This window comes from Chamaea fasciata, unplaced genomic scaffold (assembly GCF_029207755.1).
Source record: "Chamaea fasciata isolate MVZ Bird 193981 ecotype frontalis unplaced genomic scaffold, bChaFas1.0.hap1 SCAF_27, whole genome shotgun sequence".
Classification (NCBI taxonomy): Eukaryota; Metazoa; Chordata; class Aves; order Passeriformes; family Sylviidae; genus Chamaea; species Chamaea fasciata.
In genome coordinates this window covers 5,502,184-5,517,030 of record NW_027094112.1, presented here as the reverse complement: position 1 = coordinate 5,517,030, position 14,847 = coordinate 5,502,184, and the positions used below count along the sequence as shown (strand labels likewise).

Genomic DNA, 14,847 nt, shown 5'->3' with positions numbered 1-14,847 from the left:
ACTCAGGCATTGGCGTCTCGCAGCCCGGGCAGGCGCAGGCAGAGCGCGGGCAGGGGCGTCGCAGGCACCCCAGGGGTAGGTGCGGGGTCACCTCGGGGTGTCCCCGGGGCTGGGACGGGGGAGGACGGGGTGGGCGGGGGGATGGCGGCGCTGGGAGGGCACCCAGGGGTGCCCCCGGGGTTGTCAGCGAGGGGTGTTGGGGTGGGTGGTGCTGTGGGATGGGGGGCACGGGCTCCGCGGGGAGCCAGGGGGGCACAGGCCCTGGGAGGGGTCCCGGCCGTGCTGTGTGGGTGGTGTGGGATGTATGGACTCCATAGGAACCACCAGAGGGGTCCCACCTGCTCTGTGTGTGGTGGGGGATGTATGGGCTCCATAGGGAGCCAGGGGTTGTGGCCACTGCGGGAAGGAGCAGTGCCATGCTGTGGGTGGTTTGGGATGCCCTGGCTCCCTAGGGAGCCGTGGGAGGAGGCAGGAGGGATCCCAGCCGTGCCCCGGGGGTGGTGTGGGGTGTGAGGGCTCCGCAGAGCCGTGCGGGCTGCGGGAGGGATCCCCGGGACCGTGCGGGGATGGCCCGGGCTGTGCGGGCTCCTGCTGAGCCGAGCCCGGCCCTGAGCCGTGGCAGGGGATGTATGGGCTCCATAGGGACCCGCGGTGCTTGTACCCACTGCGGGAGCGATCCCAGCCGCTCCTGGGTGCTCTGGGATGTATGGACTCCATAGGGAGCCCTAGGGCTTTGGGATGTATGGACTCCACAGGGAACCATGGGGCTTTGGGATGTATGGACTCCACAGGGCGCACGCCGGCCGCGTGGTGCGGGGCACGGGGGCTCCACAGGCGGGGTGCTGGTGTGGGGGGCGTGGGTTCCGCCCCACGCGCACGCTGTGGGGCAGGGGGCCCTGCCCCCGGGGGGACTCGTGGGGCGTGCCGTGCCCCATCCTGCCGTGCCCAGGGCTGAGCCTGGGCTCCGTGCGGGGCTGTGCGGGCTCCGTGCGGGGCTGTGCGGAGCTGTGCCGGGCTGTGCGGGGCTGTGCGGGCTCTGCGCAGCGCGGGGTGCCACAGGGGTGCCCTCGGCGGGTCCCGGTGACCTCGCCGCAGGTGCCGCAGCGCTCCGCGGGTCCCCGGTCCCGCTGCCCGGCCCGGGGCGCTGCGGGGCAGAGCGGGGGGCGGCGGGTGGAGCGGGGCGGGGGCCGACGCCCGGTGTCGGGCGTTATCAGTGGGGCACAGCCCGGCGCCCCGGGCTGATGCAAGAGCCGCCGGCGGGGCTGGGGGGGCCGGGGGGGCCCGGGACAGGCCGGGCCGGGGGGCCGGGGGCCGCCGGCCCCGGGGCCAGGCGGGGCAGGAAGGAGACGGCCGAGTCAGAGGCTCGCCGTCCATCCCGCGGCACCGCCGCGCCTCCCGCGCCCCGCCGGGGATCCCGTGTGGCCCCGCCGGGGATCCCGCGGCCCCCGCGGGGTGTCCGGGACCCCAGCCCGGTTCCCGCCACCCCCGGCCGGGAGCGAGCTCCTGCAGCACCCTGGTGAGATCTGGGGGGGCTGGCTCCCCCCAAAGCCGCCCGTGCCCCGACCTCGCCCCTGAGCCCCCGCGTGGGGTCCCTGGGCCGGGGTGGCTGGGGACAGCCGGAGCCCCCCGCCCCCCAAGCTGTGGGGGTCCCCAGGGGGGGCCGGAACAGCGGCCTTGGGGGTCCCGGGTCATGAGACCCCTCCTCAGAGACTGCGGGCTGGGGCGGGGGGGGGTCACGGTGAGGAGGTCTCAGGAGGGGGGTCCGGAGCCCCGGGTCCCCTCGGGGCTGCCCCGGGGGGGGTAAATTGGGGGGGGGGGGGGGGGCGGAGGGAGGGGCAGGGCGCCCCCTGGCGGTTGTCCCGCGGAGCAGCCCTGGGGCAGCTGCGGGGGGGCCGGGGGGGGGACAGGAGACACCGGGGGAACAGGGGCCACACGGGGGGGGACAGGGGACACAGGGGGTCCCAGGGGGTGCAGGCACTGGGTGCTGCAGAGGATCTGGGGGCTGGTGGAAGGGCAGCAGCAGGGCCTCCCCAGCTGTGCACCCTGGGGGGCTTTGGGGTGCTCACCCCACCCGGGTTTGGGGTGTCCCGTGGCCTCGGCCGTGCCTCAGTTTTCCCCCTTCTCCCCCCCGGCTCTGCCAGGGGCTGGGGCCGTGTGCTGGGGGGTCAGGGCTCTGTGGGCCCCAGCCCGTGTGTGTGGGGCTGTACGGGATCCTCATACACGGGCAAGGGGCTGCAAAGGGGGTGTGTGGGACCCCAGACGTGTGCGTGGGTCTATACGGGACCCCCACCGGCACACACCAGTCCCTGAGCGTGGGTCCATGTGGGGCCGAGCCGCGGCTGTGGGGCCGTGCAGGAGCTGACCCCGAGCGCAGGGCTCGGCGTGCGTGGGCGTGGGTGGGTCAGGGAGCGATGCCGCGTCCCTGGTGGGAAGCCGCCGGGGCTCTGCCATGTCCTGACGTCCGTTCCCATCCCGGATGGCGACAGGGCAGGGCATGACTTCCCCGGGGATCCCCAAGCCCAGGACCTCCCAGCCCGTGGGGAGCGGGTCAGGCAGGCAGCGGCTGCGGGAACGGCCGCGGCCTCCAGCCCCAGCCCCATCCCCTGGGACGAACCGCAGTCCCGGGGGCACCGAGCGATGCCCTCCCTGCTCCCTGCTAACTTGTTCTCTCTCGTTTCCCCCGCGCCCGCCCCGCAGAGCGCTGGGTTATGGTGGCACCGGGCTGAGCGCCGGGACGCGCCGAGGCGGCAGCGGGGGCCGAGCCCGGAGCCATGGAGGGGCCCGGCCAGGTAGGGACCCCCGGCCCCCCCGCCCCGGCTCCGCCGCTGCGCCCCGGCACGGCCCCGGCCTTGGGAGTGCCGGACCCTGCTGACCCTTCTCTCTGTCCCACAGGAGGCCTACGAGGAGGGGATGAGGAGGAGCCTGGACCCCCAAGGCTACGAGGACCCCGGCCTGAAGAGCTCTCAGCTGTCACTGGGCGAGATGAGCAGTGAGTGGCTCTTGGGGTGCTGGGGGGCACCGGCAGCGTGGGCACGGCTGCTGCACAGGGGTGGCATTGCATGGGCACCAGTGCCAGCACCGCATGGGTGTGGCAGAGCAGGGACATCACCCGGGCACCGGTGCCGCAGAGGTGACAGCGTTGCATGCGTGACAATGGCATTACACGGGTGACAGCTTTGCAGGGGTGATGGCACCGCGGGGGCACTGGCACCAGCTGGGTGCCAGCGCGGCAGGGGCACCAGCGGCCCAAGGTCACCCGTTGCGTGGGCAGCAGTGTTGTGGCTGCAGGGACACCAGCATGGCTCAGGGGCGTTGCACAGGCAGCAGCAGTGCGTGGAGGCCGGTGTTTCGTGGCTGCAGCTTCTGGTGGGCACGCGTGGCCTATTGGCACCTCGCTGCATGGGCGCCAGCATGGCGCAGGCACGTTGCACGGGTTGCACAGACGTGTTGCATGGGCACAGGTTGCACAGGCGCCTTGCACGGCTGCGTTTGCTGGGTGCCAGCGTGGCACCGGCAGCGGGGCTCGCTCACAGCGGGGTCAGGCAGATGCCACCTCAGGGTGGCATCACCCAAAGGCACCGACTCCCTTTGCTGAGGCCCTGGAGCTGTGAGGTGCCACCTCCAGCTGTGGGTACCTGCGGTGGGGCCGAGCTTGGGGACACCCGAGGTCCTTGAGCCCCCCGGGAGGGCGGGGAGGGGAGTTTGGGGGCGCACAGCATCCCCTTGGTCCAGGCACGGTTTTTCGGAGCCGCCACCCTGAGGCGTTGGGGCTCGGCTGCCCGCTGGGGTGGCACAGGTCGGGGTAACGCTGCCGCCTGTTCTGCGCAGGGGCCGGCGCTGGCATCGGGTCCCCCCTGCAGGCGTGGAGGGCCAGGGCCGAGGACATGAAGCCCCTGCGGTGAGTCCCCAAGCGGGGCGGGGGCTCTGCCTGCCCGCCTGGCATCACCGGGGCAGGCTGGCGGCACCCGCGGTGCCCGGCGCTGAACCCCCGCGCCCGCGGTGTGTGTTTTTGCAGCCAGTATCTGCCCGGCCGCCGGGGATTTTATGACCTGGAAGGGAAGAGGCGCTCGGCCGGGGCCCCCCCGGGACACCCCAGCCGTGGCGAAGGGCAGCGTGAGTGACCGCGGGGACAAAGGGGCAGCCCCGGCGTCCCCCCCCACCCCGAGCCCTCCATCCATGGCGCTGCCTGCCCCGGGTGTGCCCCCGGCCCCCGTGTCCCACCCTCCGCGGGGTGACGGTCACCCGGGCGTCAGGGCACGCCGCGGGGTGACCGCTGCCACTTGCCCGTAATCGCCCACTGATTGAGGATAAATAAAGCCTTTGTTTGGGGTGAGGACAAGAACCACTTGGGGCTGAACGCCGGCTGGCGCCGGGCGGCTCGGTGGCGGTGGCGGCGGGCAGGGACGAGGACACGCTCGTGCCCACGTGCCACGGCCAGCGCTGTCGGGGACACAGTGTCAGGGGACGCGCCCCATCCCCGCTCCCCTGGGCGCAGCATCCTTCCCCCGGCAGGGCGGGATGCGGCTCTCGGAGCGTCCCCCCGCCGGGTGACCTGCCTGGGGACGCCGAGGGGACCGCGGTGGTCCCCGCCGAGGGCGGAGGGGGACGGGGTGAGCCTGTCCCCACGGAGGGGTGACTGCGGGCGGGCGGGAGCCGCGCTGGTGTTTACTGTCAGCAAAGGAAGTGCTGCGGGATTTACGGTGCAGACGGGGCGGCCGCGGGGATCGCTCCCCACTTTATAGGGACGGAGCCGCGGGGACATGGGGAGCGCAGGGGGGGCCGCAGGTAGGCAGGGGACCGGGTCACCTCGGGGGTCAGGCTGGCCGGGGATGTGCTGTCCCCGTGTCCCCGTTCCGCCGCTGGTGCTCGGTCCTGGGGCTGTGCCGGTGGCAGGGCGGTGGCCACGTCCTCACCCCGGCTCCGGTGATGTCCCCAGACTGTCACCCTGGGGACGTGACGGGACCGAGGTGGCGGAGGGGACACCTCCAGCGATCTCCAGCTGGGTCTGGGGTGGGGCAACACGGGGGGCACAAACAGCGAGTGCCCAACGGGGCTGGGGTGGGCATGATGGAGCAGGGGACACGTCCAGGTGACCCCAAAGGGGGCTGGGATGGGCCTGATGATAGAAGACACCTCAAGCAGACCCCAGAGGGGGTCCGGGCTGGGGCACGGACCGGCTAACGCCTTGGTGGCTCCACTTGCAGCTGTGTCAGTGACCGATGTGGACCTGGAGGCAACGGGGAGCAGGAGGCTCCTGTCCCAGCAGAACACCCATGAGGTGGGTGCTGCCCCCGGGACCCCCATTCCCTCCCCATTCTGGGGGGGGGTGGACTGTGGGGACCCTGGGACCAACCTCACAGCTCAGCCCTGGGGATGCCAGGGCGCTGTGGGGGGATGCTGGGTGTCCTGGGGGTCCGCAGTGTGGCCAGGGACACCCTGACCCCCCATTCTCTGGCTGCAGGGATACGTGGAGCTGCACGAGCTGGTGCTGGACAATGCAAAGGACTTGTGCTGGATGGAGGCCGGCCACTGGCTCAAGCTGGAGGAGGACTTCCAGGAATCGGGGGACTGGAGCCAGCCCCACCTCTCCTTCCTGACCTACCACAGCCTCCTGGAGATCCGCCGGGCTTTGAGCAAAGGTGGGGACACGTCTGGGGGCCCACCAGGAGGGTGGCGAGGACCCCGCGCTGGCTGGCTGGTGACACTGCTGTCCCCACAGGTGCCATTCTCCTCAACCTGGAGGCCAACTCGCTGCCGGCCATCGTCCACATCCTCCTCGACCAGCTGATCTACGAGGGGCAGATAAAGCCCCAGGACAGGGACGACGTCATGAGGACGCTGCTCCTGCGCCACAGGTACAGCCAGGGCTGGTGGTCCCGGGGGGATCCCGGGCTCTGGGACACTCAGCGGGGGAAAGCTTTGCTCCTCAGCCCACCTTGGGGTACCCGCGGGGCTGAGGCTGTCTGGGGGTGGGATTGGTGGCACTGGGGGCTCTGACACTGCCCCCCGATGTTTTCAGCCACCCCACGGAGGACGAGTCCGTGTGGACGATGCCGCCGGCGCTGGTGCAGCGCTCGGGCACCACCAGGGCAGACGTGGAGCGGCCGCTCCTGAGGGAGCAGCGGCCCTTGGAGATGAGCAGGATGGCAGGGAAGGAGCAGGTGAGGGGCGACAGGCCCACCGGGGGCACTGGGGACACTGGGGTGTGGGGCTGGGAGTGGGACAGGCACGCAGGGTGCACACACACAGATGCACACACACACACCTGCAGAGCGGGACACGCAGGGAACAGTGGGGGACACTTTGGGGACAGAGGGGGAGACTCAGGAGTGGGGGACATGCTGGGGATGGAGGGGCACACGCAGGGGAACCTGCAGGGGGTGGTGGGTGACACGCAGGGGCAGAGCGGGGGGACGTGCGGGGCACACAGGGGACCACGGGGACGGCCATCAAGGCTGGCTGGCTGATTCCTGCCATCCATCTGCCTGCAGCAGAGCGGGGTCCCCAGACCCCAACTCCTGGAGACAATCCCAGAGGGTGCCGAGGCCACCCTGGTCCTCGTGGGTGAGTGGTCAGTGGGATGGCCGGTGGGTGCTGGGCTGGGGACGCAGGCTCAGGGGGCAGGGGCAGGGTTGGGGCTGCAGGGGGAGCTTTGCCAGGTGCCCCTCGCTGCGCTCGCTCACGCGTCGCTTCTCTTGTGCCTTTTTTTGCCTCTCCCCGTCCTCAGCTCTCGCCGCCGCCTGCTGCTGCTCAGTGCTGCTCTCTGGGCCCCTCTCCCCGTGTCCCTTGTCCCCATGTCCTCATGCCTCCATGGCCCCTGTGTCCCAATGTCCCTGTACTCCCACGCCCACCCCTCGTGTGTCCCTGTGCCCACGCCCCGTGTCCCTGTACTCGCATGCCTGTTCCCCTTGTCTCAGTGACCTCAGGTCTTCGTGTCCCTCTCCCATTCTCTTTGTCCCCACTCCTCTGTGTCACCTCGCCTCCTCTCCTGATGTCCCCGTGTTTTGCTGTCCCTGTGTCTCTGTGCTCCCATGTCCCCATGATCCCTGTCCCCTGTGTCCCTGTGCATGGTCCCCCATGATCCCTGTCCCGTCCCATCCTCCCCCCAGGCTGTGCAGCCTTCCTGGAGCAGCCAATGCTGGCCTTTGTGCGCCTGAAGGACGCGGTGACACTGGACGGTGTCCTGGACGTGTCCATCCCCGCCCGTTTCCTCGTCGTGGTCCTGGGGCCCGACACGCCCCACATCAGCTACCACGAGATCGGCCGCGCCATCGCCACCATGATGTCAGAGAGGGTACGGGTCACCCGCGGCCACCACCCCCCGAGCACCATCCCCGGGGCTGCAGCGTGTCCCTTGTCCCCTGTGCCATGTCCCCATGCCTCTGCGCTCTCATGGCCCTGTCCCCAGGACTCTGTGTCCTCGCCTCCCTACGTCCCCTCATCCCCATGCCCATGTCCCCATGTCCCCCCAGCCCCGTGTCCCCACGGGGACACTCAGGACTCTGTGTCCTCCCCTCCCTTATCCCCAGGCCCCATGTCCCCATGTCCCCCCAGCCCCGTGTCCCCACGGGGACACTCGGGGCCCGGCATTCCCGGGGTGCCGGCGCTGGCTGAGCCCCGGGGCCGCCCGCAGGTGTTCCGCCGGGACGCCTACCTGGCCGAGGCGCGGCAGGACCTGGTGCGGGGCGTGGAGGATTTCCTGGAGGCCAGCATCGTCCTGCCGCCCACCGAGGGCCCCAACGAGCAGCTGCTCCGCGCCCTGGTCCCGCTGCAGCGGGAGCTGCTCCGGCGGCGCTACCAACCCCTCGAGCGGCTGCACATCGGGGACTTCCTGAAAGATCTGGGTACGGCGGGGGGCACCCCGGAGCCCCCACAATCCCCTGTCCCCATGGCCGGCGGGACGCCCCCCTTGGGCACGGGGTCCCCTCACGGCCACCTGGTGTGTCCCCAGGGCCGGACGAGACGGGGGCTGCGGAGGACGACGACCCCCTGCGCAGGACGGGGCGGCCTTTTGGGGGGCTGGTGCGGGACATCCGCCGCCGGTACCCCAAATATCTCAGCGACATCAGGGACGCCCTCAACCCGCAGTGCCTGGCCGCCGTCATCTTCATCTACTTCGCGGCGCTGTCACCCGCTATCACCTTCGGGGGCTTGCTGGGTAATGGGAGGGACAGGCTGGGGACACTCCTGGGGATGTCCCCCCGAGCTGGGTGTGGGGCCGGGGGTGTCTCCGCCTTCTGCACCGTCCCGCGGGGATGCTCGGGGGGTCTTGCCCCTAACTCCGGTGCAGAGAGGTGTGGGGTGGGGGCACAGCGCTGTCCCCCCGGCCCGGCACCCACCGGCCCCGCTCCCCCGCAGGTGAGAAGACCAAGGGCATGATGGGGGTGTCGGAGCTGCTCATCTCCACCTGTGTGCAGTGCGTGCTCTTCAGCCTCCTCAGCGCCCAGCCCCTCCTCGTCGTCGGCTTCTCGGGACCCCTCCTCGTCTTTGAGGAGGCCTTTTACTCGGTGGGTGCCCCGCATGCCCCTGGGTGCCCCCGGCTGCCACCAACTGTCCCCACAGCAAGGCTGGGGTGTCTCCAGCAGCCCAGGGACAGGGACAGGGACAGGGTGCAGCTGCACGGGGGATGGCACAGGGCGGATGGCACAGGGGGGATGGCACATGGAGGGTGTACAGGGGCGATGCCACCCGTGTGATGACCCAGGGTCAGGTAGAGCTACCCAGGTGGTGGCCCTGGGGTGATGTGAGGTGCATGACACCCCGTGGGTGATGCCAAACAGCTGACCCCAGGTGGGTGACACCCCACGGGCGATGCCAGGCAGGTGCTGCTGGGTGGGGAGTTCCACGGGGGTCCTGCCACACCCGCCCCACCCCAGGAAGGTGACACGGAGCCACCGCGGGCCCAGCACAGCTGGGTGCCTGTGCCAGGGGCTCCAGGGGACTGACAGGGCTGTGCTGTCCCCAGTTCTGCAGCAGCAATGGCATGGAATACATCGTGGGCCGGGTCTGGGTCGGCTTCTGGCTGATCCTGCTGGTGCTGGTGGTGGTGGCCTGCGAGGGCAGCTTCCTGGTGCGCTACCTGTCCCGCTACACCCAGGAGATCTTCTCCTTCCTCATCTCCCTCATCTTCATCTTTGAGACCTTCTCCAAGCTGGTCACGGTGAGGGACACGGGGGTCCCACAGTGGGGGGTGCAGATTGTGGTTATCACCAAGGTTTCCATGGAAACAGTGGGGTGCAGGTGAGGGACGGAGGGTCCTGGTGCTTTCTCCCCTTCTCCAGGTGTTTCCCAGCTCGTGAGGCCCCTTCCAACGCTGACTATTCTGTGATCCGTGCCTCTCTCTGCAGGGGGGCTTGGGGGCACACTTGTCCATCCCCACTGTATCACCCGGCCCTTGCTCTGTCCCCACTTCCAAAACCACACAGAAAATCAACCCCGGAAACACGCCCTGCTCAACCTGTGCTGAGCTCCTGGCCTCCCCCAGCCCCTGGTTCACACCCTGAGCCCACCGAGAAGGTGCCACAGAGCTCCCACCATGGCAGGGGGGTGCAGGGTGGGACACATCTGTCCGTGCCCACTCTCCCTCACGCTCTCCTCTCCCCTGCCCAGATTTTCAAGGATCACCCACTCCAGCGGGCGTACAGCGTGCAGCCTGAGTTCCAGCCGGGCGTGCCGGAGCCCAACACGGCGCTGCTGTCCCTGGTGCTCATGGCCGGCACCTTCTTCCTGGCCTTCTTCCTCCGCAAGTTCAAGAACAGCTCCTTCCTGCCTGGCAAGGTGGGGCTCCCCCTGCACCCCGGGGCAAACCAGGGCTTCGGTGGCTGAACCATTGCCTGCTGCAGCAGAGGAGGGGGTGACAGGACCCCCTGGGCTGGGGGGGCCACGCAGGTTCCTCACGGTGTCCCCACAGGTCCGGCGCTTGCTCGGGGACTTCGGGGTGCCCATTTCCATCTTCATCATGGCCCTGGCCGACTTCTTCATCAACGACACGTACACCCAGGTCTGGGAGGGCAGGGCTGGGCGGGCCGGGTGTCCCCACTTGGGGACATGGGAGCGGGTGCTCGTCCCTGTGTCCCACCCCTCACGCCCCATCTCTGCTCCCGTACAGAAACTGAGCGTCCCCAAAGGGCTGCAGGTCACCAACTCCACTGCCCGGGGCTGGTTTATCCACCCCATGGGGGAGAGAGACCCGTTCCCCATCTGGATGATGTTTGCCTCTGTGATCCCCGCCCTTCTGGTCTTCATCCTCATCTTCCTCGAGACGCAGATCACCACGTGAGGACGGAGATATGGGCACGGGAGGGCTGCCGGGTGCCTGGTGGGTTGGGGATGGAGGGCGGCTCCCCGGGGCGCTGCGTCACCACCCGGTCCCTGTGTCCCCACAGCCTCATTGTCAGCAAGCCCGAGAGGAAACTGGTGAAGGGCACCGGCTTCCACCTGGACCTGCTGCTGATTGTGGCCATGGGGGGGCTGGCAGCCCTTTTTGGGATGCCCTGGCTCAGTGCCACCACTGTGCGCACCATCACCCACGCCAACGCCCTCACCGTCATGAGCAAGACCTCTGCTCCGGGCGAGAAATCCCAGATCCTGGAGGTCAAGGAGCAGCGCATCAGTGGCCTCTTGGTGGCCGTGCTCATTGGTGAGCTGGGGAGGGGTCCCCAGATGGGCAGGGAGGGGTGGGGGCCCCCCAGGGACTCTCCCCAACCTCTCCTTCTCCCCTGCAGGCGTCTCCATCCTGATGGAGCCCATCCTGAAGTACATCCCGCTGGCCGTGCTCTTCGGCATCTTCCTCTACATGGGGGTCACCTCCCTCTTCGGCATCCAGCTCTTCGACCGCATCCTGCTCCTGCTGAAGCCCCCCAAGTACCACCCCGATGAGCCTTATGTCACCCGGGTGAGTGGCCAGCCCTGTGTGACCCCGGTGGGTGGGTTTGGGGGTGTCCCGGGCTGTGACACCCCTGCAGCTGCTCAGGGCTCCCCATGGAGCCTCCTCCTTCAGCACTGACCCTCGCTGGGTTCCTTGGGGGGACCCTGGACCCCAGGAAGGGTGTGGGAGGCTGTCCCTGTCCTCAACGCTCGGCTCCTGGTCCCACAGGTGAAGACTTGGAGGATGCACCTCTTCACCTTCACCCAGATTGTGTTCCTGGTGGTGCTGTGGGTGGTGAAGTCCACCCCAGCCTCGCTGGCGCTGCCCTTTGTCCTCATCCTCACCGTGCCCCTGCGGCGCTTCCTGCTGCCCAAGATCTTCCGGGACATCGAGCTCAAATGTGTACGTAGCCCTGGCACAGCCCTCCCTGGCCCCAGCCCCACCTCTCTCCCTGCTCCTGCTCCCGTCCTCACCTCCATTCCTGCCCCTGCCTCATCCCTGCCCCTGTTCTCCTCCCCATCCCCATCCCTGTCACCATCTGCATCCCTCGTTCCCAGCCAGGTCCCCACCCTCACCCCATCCCTGCCCCATTCCTGTCCCCAGCCCCAGCCCCTATTCCCACACCAGCCCCTCCCATCCCTGCCAGTGCCCCTGTCCCCAGTCCTGTCCCCACCCCTGTCCCCTCACGGCCTCTCCTCTCTGCAGCTGGACGCAGATGACGCCGTGGTGACCTTTGATGAGGCCGAGGGGACGGATGTGTACGACGAGGTGCAGATGCCCAGTTAAGGGCCGGCCCCCCCGGCCCCCCAGTGCCCCCCCAGCCCCGCTTCCATCTCCACTGCTGCCATCCCGGGGCCACCAAGAGGGACTGGGGACACAGTCCCCACCTGCCCACCCTGGGAACGGAGCCTTTTTTTGTTTTTATCCCTTTTTTTTTTTTTTTTTTTTTTTTTGTCTATTTTAAAAAATATTTTGGATGTTGTGATCTCACCCCCACTTTGCTGCCTGCTGGGGAAGGGGCTACCTGGGCTGGGGGGGCCCCATGAGCCACCCTCCACCCGTGGCAAGGTGGGACGTGTCACTGTCCCATCCCTAAGGCCACCACCAGGCACCCAGCTTGGGAAGAAACCGGAGGAAGACCCCGGAGCCTGGAGGGAGGAGGAAGGCCGGGACAGAGATAAAGCAGGATGGGGTCCTCCCCACTGTCCCCCCCATCCCGGGGAGCCCCCCCAGCCCAGCCCCTCTCCCCAGATGAACTTCGAACAAGCTGGGACAGACCCTTCCCCGTGTGGAGCCCTTTTCCCATTTTCTCCATCGTTTGCTCCATGGGATCATTGCAGCTGCTCCGCTGCTCTCCCAGCACAACCCAGAGCCCAGGATGTAAATAGTCCAGCAAGGGGGTTTATACATTTATAATTGAAACAATCATGCTACAAACGCACAAAAAAAAACAAACCAACCTACAATTATGCTGATGCTTCTTCAGGTAGAATTCACTTAGAGCCAAGCAAAAACTGAAAAATATAAAAGGCTGAAAAAGCGCCTTAAAATAGGGAAAAAAAAAGAAAAAGGAGGAAAAAGAGAAAAAAAAATTAGCTGCAAGGAGTGATCTGTATATTTGATGCTACTGGGGGGGTTTTGTAATTTATTTTTTGGGCTGGTTGTGCCCCCACCGCAGTGGGGCCATGTGCGTGTGTGTATATACTAGAGAATTATAGCAAAATCTAGAATTTTCTAGAAAAGATGATTTTAAAGGATCCTGGTCAGGGCCTAAACTCTATGGACCAGTCTGGCAGCGTCATTTAATTGATAAGTTAGTGTTAGTTAGTTAGTTAATTAGTCCTCTTTATTTTTATAGCGTTTCAGGTAAATCCGTGTAGTTTTTCCTTGATTTTCCCCTCGCTTGCTCACCATGTCTTGCCCCATTTCCCTCGGGATTGCTCCCGATCCTGCCCGGCTGATTCTGCCCTGGGCAGCCCCAAGGGTTGGATGTGACCAGGGTGCAGAGCACCAGATCAGGTTCCAAATTTGCTCCTTTTTGCATAAATCAGAGCGGGGGACCCCAAAATCAGCGTGGGGGGTGGGAAGGGGCAGCCGCACTCGGGGCTGCGCTGCCCCGTGTTTGGGTTGGTCTAGTTTTATCAATTACGTGTCTAAAATAAAAATGTTTTGATCTTTGGGGGTTTCTCCTTCCCTTCCCCACACCTCTGTATCAGGCTTTAATAAACAAATTAATAAAACCAGAAAGGAAATGGGGGTTTTCCTTCCAACGTGGAATTTTCTGGGATGGTGCCTCAATCCCCCCCCCAAAAAAAAAAGACCAGCAGCATCCTTTGAGGGTGTCCATCCCCCCGGAATGCTGCAGCTGCACCAAGATCCTCGCTGAGATACCACTGAATCCCGGAATCCCAAGATCCTCGCTGCATCCCGGCATTCTGGAACGCTCCCCAGCACCATCCGTGGCTGTTCCCTGTTCCCCACAGCTGTCCCAGGAGCCTCATCCACCTCTGCCTCCCCGCCCGCCGGGCGCTGCCCGACGGCTGTCCCCATCCCAGGCGATTGGGAATATCCTGATCCAGCGCGGCTGGCACAGGACACAGAGCAGCCCCCGCCCCTCCCCCGGCCCCTGGCACTGGCCTGACCCCGATTATCCACAATAATCCCGTTAAGGAATGGGCGACACCGGCTGCGCCAGCGGGGCCGTGGGAAGGGCCGTGCCCGTCGGGCAGGGATCGGGAGCAGCGCCCACGATCGCTCCCAGCCTGAGCCCCAAAGCCTCTCCGAGGGGCTGGGACAAACCCCCGCGTGGCCACCAGGTTGTCCCGAGCCCGGCACAGCTGCTGGCCCCCGTTTTCCGGAGAGGGAAGCGCATGGATGGTGATCCCAGCCCAAAGCCCGCGGATCCGGCGGCTCCCCGTCCCTGTGCCGGCCTCACGGGGACAGAGCACACCGCTGCCACCCGGAGGGCTCCGTCCCGGCCTCCGAGCCCCGGCCTGCACCCACCGCTCACGTCTCCCACCCCGGCAGGAGTTTGTGGTTCCCCGGGAGACGGCAGCGAGGTCACTGCCGCGGGATCCAGCCCGGCCTGCGGTCGGGAATTTAGGTCAGGCTCTTCTTTGAACTTGCCTCAGCCCTGGGAAATGGGGGGGTGGAATTAGGGAAGGTCAGGAGGAACGAGGGGGAAATAAATGCTGATTAATTGGTTGCTAATGAGCGGGGAGGAGCATGGAGCTCCAGAGGGGGATCACGTTGGGAAAGGGAGAACCCCAGTGCCTGCAGCATCACAGAGTGCTCCGTGCCATCCGCGGGCAGGGAACATGGGACACCCCGGGACATGCTGGCAGCGTCACTGCTTGTGCACTGAAAAAGTAGAAAAGCAAAGAAAACCCTCCTAAGCCGGCAGCTTTACTCCCCAAAAGTGTTCACTGACACAAGTAACAGCAAATAAAAATTCCCGTGGTCAGGAGCAAGGCCTGGGAAGGGCAAGGAGTGAGGGGGGCTGTTGGGATGGGCATTTGGGGGTCCCCATTCCCAGCCCACCTGCTGCAGGGTCTGTGGCTGATTCCCAGGTCTCCAACGTGACTTGCTGGTAACAAAAGCCTCAAAACCACTGTGGGAGAATTGGGACTGGAGCACACTGACAACTGCATTGAATAAAAAAATTAATCTAAAAAATTAAAATTATCCATTTTCACGTGTTGGGCCTGATTGGCTCTCAATATTTTATGTTGGGGTTTTTTGTTGTTGTTGTTTAATTTTTTATTTTTTTTTTTTACTTTTGTCATTTTTCCCTCTTGCAAAATAGCGACAATTCCTGAAATTCAGGGATCCAGCCCAGCCCAGGCTTTTTTCCACACGGAATAAATACATACATTTTTATTTTTAAGCTCTCACAGGAGGGATTAACCACGCGGCGCCAGAGCCGCCTGGCCGGGCTTGGCACAGCTCGGGGCAGGACGTGGCGGAGGAGCCGGCTGTCC

General features: G+C 66.3%; 1 protein-coding gene across 6 annotated transcripts; it reads left to right on the top strand.

Annotated features, from left to right (window-relative positions):
• Positions 1 to 12,322, top strand: SLC4A1 (solute carrier family 4 member 1 (Diego blood group)). 6 transcript variants are annotated; one of them, XM_066204844.1, is made up of 21 exons: positions 1 to 75; positions 2,893 to 2,989; positions 3,829 to 3,898; positions 4,016 to 4,113; positions 5,205 to 5,278; positions 5,462 to 5,639; positions 5,720 to 5,855; positions 6,020 to 6,161; positions 6,492 to 6,564; positions 7,110 to 7,294; positions 7,634 to 7,844; positions 7,952 to 8,158; positions 8,359 to 8,507; positions 8,966 to 9,160; positions 9,610 to 9,777; positions 9,911 to 10,000; positions 10,109 to 10,275; positions 10,386 to 10,639; positions 10,725 to 10,894; positions 11,096 to 11,269; positions 11,573 to 12,322. In XM_066204844.1, the coding sequence occupies exons 2-21, from the start codon at positions 2,911 to 2,913 to the stop codon at positions 11,651 to 11,653; spliced, it is 2,901 nt and encodes a 966-aa protein (XP_066060941.1). In that variant the 5' UTR covers positions 1 to 75; positions 2,893 to 2,910; the 3' UTR covers positions 11,654 to 12,322. The 6 variants fall into 6 exon arrangements, with proteins under 6 accessions (XP_066060941.1, XP_066060940.1, XP_066060939.1 ...); XM_066204843.1 differs by lacking the exon at positions 1 to 75 and adding an exon at positions 2,698 to 2,789 and having other exon boundaries at positions 6,495 to 6,564; XM_066204842.1 differs by lacking the exon at positions 1 to 75 and adding an exon at positions 2,698 to 2,789.
• The last annotated feature ends 2,525 nt before the right edge of the window (positions 12,323 to 14,847 follow it).